At 44.5% G+C, this 6,883-nt stretch overlaps 2 protein-coding genes across 2 annotated transcripts; both read right to left on the bottom strand.

Annotated features, from left to right (window-relative positions):
• Nucleotides 1-1,939: 1,939 nt before the first annotated feature.
• LOC138943431 (uncharacterized) lies at nucleotides 1,940-4,976 on the bottom strand. Its single transcript, XM_070314285.1, has 4 exons — nucleotides 4,760-4,976; nucleotides 4,167-4,618; nucleotides 3,381-3,775; nucleotides 1,940-2,927 (listed from the first exon to the last, which is right to left on the bottom strand). The coding sequence occupies exons 1-4, from the start codon at nucleotides 4,974-4,976 to the stop codon at nucleotides 1,940-1,942; spliced, it is 2,052 nt and encodes a 683-aa protein (XP_070170386.1).
• Nucleotides 4,977-4,986: 10 nt separating this feature from the next.
• Nucleotides 4,987-6,324, bottom strand: LOC138943430 (uncharacterized). The gene has a single exon (XM_070314284.1). It carries the CDS (start codon nucleotides 6,322-6,324, stop codon nucleotides 4,987-4,989), a length of 1,338 nt encoding a protein of 445 aa, XP_070170385.1.
• Between the last annotated feature and the right edge of the window lie 559 nt (nucleotides 6,325-6,883).

Here is a 6,883-nt window from a genome sequence, read left to right as displayed (position 1 = left end):
GAGGTATATCAATTTTTTTACTTAATAACTTGATAGTAATAATAAGAACAATAATTGTTGATACTTGACATATGTGATTATGTCTAACCTATTTTTCCTGTCACCATTACTTCGAGATATCTTAAGTAGTAAGTTACTAAAATTCCCTATACGAATGCTCAGAACGAATCTTATTGGTGAATCATTTTGCTTTGTTAGATACACTCGGCAGCCAGTGAGAGGACGTATAGACGAGACCATATTGTTTTTTCACTTTTTATTAACAACATATATAACGATAATTATACGCTTTAGTAGTATAGCTATGAGAGTTCTAACTCAGGTCCTCTGAGGGGGAGGTGAGGGGCGAGGAGAAACCGGCGCGGGGGTATGACGTCACGCGGGGGGGGGGCGGAACGGTAGGCGCGGGGCCGCGGAGTGGGGAAGGGGGACCGCGGCGGAGCGGTAGGCGCGGCGGCCGCGGAGAGGGGGAGAGGGACCGCGGCAGAACGGTAGGCGCGGGGGCCGCGGAGAGGGGGGAGATAGCGCGAGGCGTCCGCGAGTAGGTGTGAGAGAGATAGGGCTATTGATATTCTACGGGCGTGGGAGAAAGATAGCGCGAGGCGTCTATATGAGCGTAAGACAAGGATAGCGTTTACATGCACGTTGGAAAAGGATGGCGCGAAGATATTGCATACATGTGGGAGAAGGATAGCGGGAGGCATGCACTTGGGAGAGAGAGAGAGAGAGAGAGAGAGAGAGAGAGATAGCGTTTGCATGCACTTGAGAGAGAGATAGCGTCCGCAAGTTAAATTTTGCAGACTGTGCATATCTATTACACAGTATATCTAATTCACAGATAATTAGTTAAATAACTTATTTATTACAAGCCTCGTGAAGAATATCATTTACAGCACATGTCAATAACTCGCAATCTATGAGCGATTCGCTGTTAAACATAGCACTTTCATGTATCGTTTTTGCAGCATCGCATACATTAGCGATATTATTCTGTTGTAAAACAGTTACAAATTGTTTGAATTTTTCATTTACAATATGCGTATTTTCGCATAACCGGTAATACATATGATCTATGCATTTTTCAAAATTGTAGCCGCGCCTTCGAATTACACGTCCACATTAACAGAATTTATTTGTTTCGCCGATCGGAGAGATAGGACGTAAATGATTTGTCCGGGTTTAGTTTGTTGAAAAGTGTTTATTCCTTTCGACACCAACTCCTGGACCGTCTTAGGTAATCGCACGCGACAGCAAGATATAACCGGACACGCGAATTATCGTTTTAACTAAAACTATATGAGCGTTAGACTTTCGGTGTGCTCCCGGTGAAGGCTTGCGACGAAGTATCTTAACGAAAAGCCCTTCTTTCCGATCCACGCACAAGAATCCCGGTCGATATGTGTACCACAAAAACGGAGGAATTTCGATCGTTCGATTCCGAGAGCCAATCGGCTATCGACAACGAGGTGTTTGTCAGAATCGAACGATACGAAGAAACTACAAAAACGGAATGAAAACAAGGCTTCGCACGTAACGTCTCGCTTTAGAACGTTCGAGAAACAAAATTAATAATATAATTTATAAATCTCTTACTTTCTTGAACATCCCGCTCGCCTCGTATACCGGGTAGGTTACGAAATAACTGGTTAAATCCTACCAACATAATCGATACACGGCATCTTAATGATAATTCTCGATCAGACGGTCCGAAGAGTTCTACAGCAAAATTTTAAACATAATCGGAGAAGAGTACAGATAAAGATCGTTGGTGATTCAATCGAAATACCTGAATTAACATAATCAGTAAATCTTAGCACAGGGTTATTTACATAGACGTTTTTATAATAGATATATGTACATATACAGAGCGTGACGATAATTAAAGTCAAACTTAATTATTAACGCATAAAGAAAACCCAAATTAATTTAAGAGCCAGTGTCACTTGATATCGGTAGCTGACAGATCTGCGTTATTGGTCGCTTTAGAGTGGTTTTGGCAGTACGCAATGTAACTACTCGGACATGCCCATCCGATCCCGGATGTACGTCTAATATTCGGTTCCCATTTCGAAGGAGGTGCTAAATTATTTTTCAACAATACCAGCTCGTTAATTTTGAGCTCCGGTTTGTTTTCTCGCCATTTACGCCTTTGTTGCAATGTATGCAAATAATCAGAAGACCAAGAATGCCAGATCTGCTCTAAAATCGCACGCACTTGCTGCCATCGAGACAGCCGATTCGAATCGATATCTAAAACAGATTCTTCAGGCGAGCTTACTAACGGGCGACCGACTAAAAAATGACCCGGAGTTAACGCGGAAAAGTCATTCGGATCATCATGTAACGCGGAAATCGGGCGGGAATTTAGGCAAGCCTCGATTTGACACAGCAGCGTAGCAAACTCGATCTGCGATAATGTTCGAGAACCAATCGCTCGTTTCAAATGAAACTTTAATCCTTTGACACCGGCTTCCCAAAGTCCGCCGAAATGCGGAGCCGAGGAAGGTATAAAATGCCATTTTACGTTATCATTAGCGATAGCGTCTTGTATTTGAGGGTCGGCGACAAGTCGCTGAAAGGTAGTGTTTAATTCGCGGTCCGCGCCTTGAAAATTAGTGCCGTTATCACTGTACATGTCGGATGGAAGACCGCGACGGCTTGCAAATCTCCGAAAGGCGGAGAGAAAACCGTTAGCGTAATCATCTACGTATTCTAAATGGGCGGCCTTTGTCGAGAGACAAATAAAAACGGCAACATAATATTTTTTGAATCGTTGACCGCGGCCGACTGACGGAATAATATTCATCGGCCCGGCGTAATCGACGCCTGGGTGCGAGAACGGAGCCGAAGGCGTGACGCGGGGCTGGGGGAGATTCCCCATCAGCTGTTGCGAGGTACGTGCGCGTTCGCGTACGCACTTTACACAACTACGTATAAGAGATTTTACACTGGTGCGCGCTGAAATTATCCAATAATTTTAGCGTAAAATTCTTAACATTAATTGAGCGCCTCCATGAAGAGAGGCTTTATGAGCTTGAGCGATTAATAAATCCGAAATTCGATGTTTCGGTAAAATTATAGGGTACCGTTCATCATAACTGAGTGACGAATTGTCAATCCGCCCGCCAAGGCGAATTAATTTATCTTTCCCGAGAAAGGGGTAAAGCGATAACAAAGAACTGGATCTTGGCAGTAAACTTTTATCGTTTAACGCTTGAATTTCGGATGGAAAATGACGGTGTTGCACGTAACGGAGCCAAAACAAGGAAGCTTCTTTGAGTTCGGCAGCGGACAAGCACGTCGTATTCACGTTCGTATTGGTCGCGCGACATTTTAGATTATTAATAAAACGTTGCACGCGTGCCGTGACTCGAATTAACTTCTTCCATGTAGAGACTTCGTTCGGTAATTGCCACTCCAGAATATGTTGAGCATGACAAACGATCGTATTTCGCGTTTCGGTTTCGATTATCTGACGATCGGCCTCAAGTTGATCTTTTAATTTATCATGGATCGGCCACGCGGTAGAAGGGGAACGCAACCAGGCAGGGCCGGCCCACCAAAGTTCGAAATCGCGGAGTTCAGCGGGTGACAAACCTCGCGACGCGCAATCCGCTGGATTTTCTTTAGATGGGACGTGATTCCATTTAATCGACGGCAGCCGAGTTTGTACTTCCGATACACGATTCGCCACATAAGTAGTCCATCTTGATGGATGGCCTCGTAACCATGCGAGCGCGACCGAAGAATCTGTCCATCCGTACATCGGAATATGCTGCAAATTTAACGATTTTTGCACGAATTCTAGCAATCGAGTTAATAAGACTATGGCATTTAATTCTAGACGCGGCACGCTAATCGTTTTAATCGGCGCTACCTTTGATTTTGCGGTTATTAAGACTACTGAAAACTCGCTGAGCGATCGGAGAATTCTTAAATAAACGACAGCGGCGTACGCGCGATTAGACGCGTCGGCGAACCCGTGCAACTCGATAACCAAATTTTCCGGATGCATTCCAGTCCATCGCGGAATGCGAATTTCTTTTAAATTTATGAATTCCGCACAATATTTTTCCAGGGCTCTAAAAGTCCGCCGCGATAGGAAAATCCCAATCGAGTTTTCTTAGCCACAGTTCTTGAATCATAATTTTCGCGGTGATTATTACCGGAGAAACCCATCCCAGTGGATCGAAGAATTTCGCGATAAATGATAGTATCAAACGTTTCGTATTCATATTGACCGAAGGAGACTCGATTTGAAAACGAAACGAATCTTCTCGTGGTATCCACTCAAGTCCGAGCACCTTAAGCGTATCATCCTTATCGAATGTACGAGCGATAGCGAGTTCATGCTCTCCCGGAGGAATGTCTGTTAATAATTCTATAGAATTGGCAGCCCATTTGCGTAAATGAAAACCGCCTCGCGCCATCAATTTCGTAAGCTGATCGCGACTTTCCTTTAGCGACGGAATTTCATCGGCGCCAAATAGAACGTCGTCGACGTAAATAAATTCTTGTACTATTGTTTGTGCTTTTGGAAAAGAATGACCTTCGTCGAGAGCTAATTGATTGATAACGCGCATGGCTAAATACGGAGCTGGTGCAGTACCGTATGTAACTGTAAGCAATCGATAAGATTGTATCGGAGAATTAATATTAGATCGCCAAAAAATCCGTAAAAAATCGACATCGTCTCGATGAACGCGGATCTGTCGAAACATCTTTTCGATATCGGCGGTGTATACATAACGAAACTGACGCCAACGAAGGATAATTGAGGACAAATCGCGTTGTAATTTAGGCCCGGTCATTAAATGATTATTTAATGTAGAACCATTGCTCGTTTTGCACGACGCGTTAAATACTACGCGAAGTTTCGTCGTGCTGCTAGACTCGCGTAGTACCGGATGATGCGGTATATACACCGCTTGGTTAAGCGTCGGATTTTCGTCGGAGACAGGTTCCATATGACCCATAGATTTATATTCATTTAAGAAAGAATGATAGGGTTTCGCGAGATCCGGATTTTTTCGTAGGCGTTGTTCTAATTTCGAATAAAGAAGCGCGGCAGTGCGAAGATCCTATATCGAGCGGAGGGTTGGTTTTAAATGGCAACCGTATTATATAGCGGCCGTCTTCGGCACGCTGATGTGTTTCGATAAAATGTTGTTCGCATTTTTTATCTTCTTCCGACAGCTGAAGTTCGGAAGAAATTTCCTCGATCTCCCAAAATTTTTGAAGTAAAGAATCGAGCGAAGGAATTGTTACGCAATTTAATGAAGTCGCGGAACCGGTAATTGAATTAGAAGTGCCGGTAGGACGGGATAATATCCATCCTAAAGCAGTAAGCTGGGCCGTCGGAGTTCCGGTCGGACCATGTTTTACCTTTTGCTTTAATAACGATCCATATAAATCTGATCCAATGAGCAGATGGATCGGATGATTGCTAAACGGATCCGGATCCGCGAGAGATAATTTCCGTAAATGCGGCCAATAATCTACGGTTTTAGTCTTTGAGCCAGCGTATGACGTAATTTTTTGATATACGAAAGCAGTCAAAGAAAAGGTTGAGGAACCTCGCCCATTACAAGACTCGAGAGTAAGAGACACCTGAGATTTCGCTACGCCACTGTATCGTTCGCCGAAACAATGTACGTGGAGGCTCGCGCGGGAACGTTTCGTGCGCATAGTTTGACACAACGATTCCGAGATAAAGCTAACAGCTGAGCCTTGATCTAACAACGCACGAACTTTAAATTTACGTCCTTCGATGGTACGAAGTATTACCCATGCGGTGGCTAGTAACACGTTCGGCGGATTTTTCAGCGGCGAATGAATCGTTTGAACGGAAGCGACGGCGGTCTCGTTCTTTATCTCAGGGGCGGCTGAGCCGCTCGGTTGAGCGTTAAGCGTCTTGTTTTCCGAAACAGAATTTTCACTAATCTTCTGTACTGGTATATCCGAGTCACGATGCAAGAGCGTATGATGTGCTCGTCGGCACAAATTACAGCGTTTTTTACTCTTGCAAGACGTCGGGAAATGGCCGACCTTTAAACAATTAAAGCAACATTTGTGTGATTTGAGAAACTGAGTTCTCTGTTCGACGGATTTACGCTTAAACTCGTCGCATAACATCAAATTATGATTGCCGGAACAATTCAAACATTTTTCGGTGGCTACGTTATTCACCGAGGCCCGATTAGAGCCTTTAATTTTATGAGATGAAGTATCGGCATTCAACTTAGAATGATCGGTTAGTCCTCGAATTCGCAGCGTCACAAAATCCCGAATCTCTTCATACGTCGGATGCAGCGAGTCCGTCATGACGGTAGGCCGATAAGATGAAGCCTTTCAGCAACAATTTACCACCTGGTGGTTGTAGAGATGCTGAAGCGTGACGACTGGTCCGTCGCACGCGGATGTGCGAAGACGCACTATAATTTTCACTTAACAGTGGAGCGCGCTAAAGCGTGCGACAACTATGTGTAACTGCGGATTACGCAGGTCGCACTCTGAGGTGCGGAGTGCTAAAGAGCACAAAGATTGCACTTAAGCTGTGCAAAGCGCTAAGAAGCACGAGATTTGCGCGGCACTGCGGATTACGCAGGACGCACTTTGAGGTGCGGAGTGCTAAAGAGCACAAAGATTGCACTTAAGCTGTGCGAAGCGCTAAGAAGCGCGAGATTTGCGCGGCACTGCGGATTACGCAGGGCGCAAATAATAATGATACGTTATGCTTAAGAGCACAACTTTAATAATGCAAAGGAATGCAAAGTTGACTACGCGCACTTTATTTTCCCGGAAGTCCTTTCAACGCACTCGCGTTATTATTTACGGCAGCGGAATGTGGATAGATGTTTTGATATCGCGCACCGTCTCCGTC

Source organism: Polyergus mexicanus, unplaced genomic scaffold, assembly GCF_030449975.1.
Source record: "Polyergus mexicanus isolate NDT 795.1 unplaced genomic scaffold, iyPolMexi1.0 SCAF_26, whole genome shotgun sequence".
Lineage (NCBI taxonomy): Eukaryota > Metazoa > Arthropoda > Insecta > Hymenoptera > Formicidae > Polyergus > Polyergus mexicanus.
The sequence above is the reverse complement of the archived record's forward strand: the minus strand, read 5'-3'. Positions and strand labels throughout refer to the sequence as shown.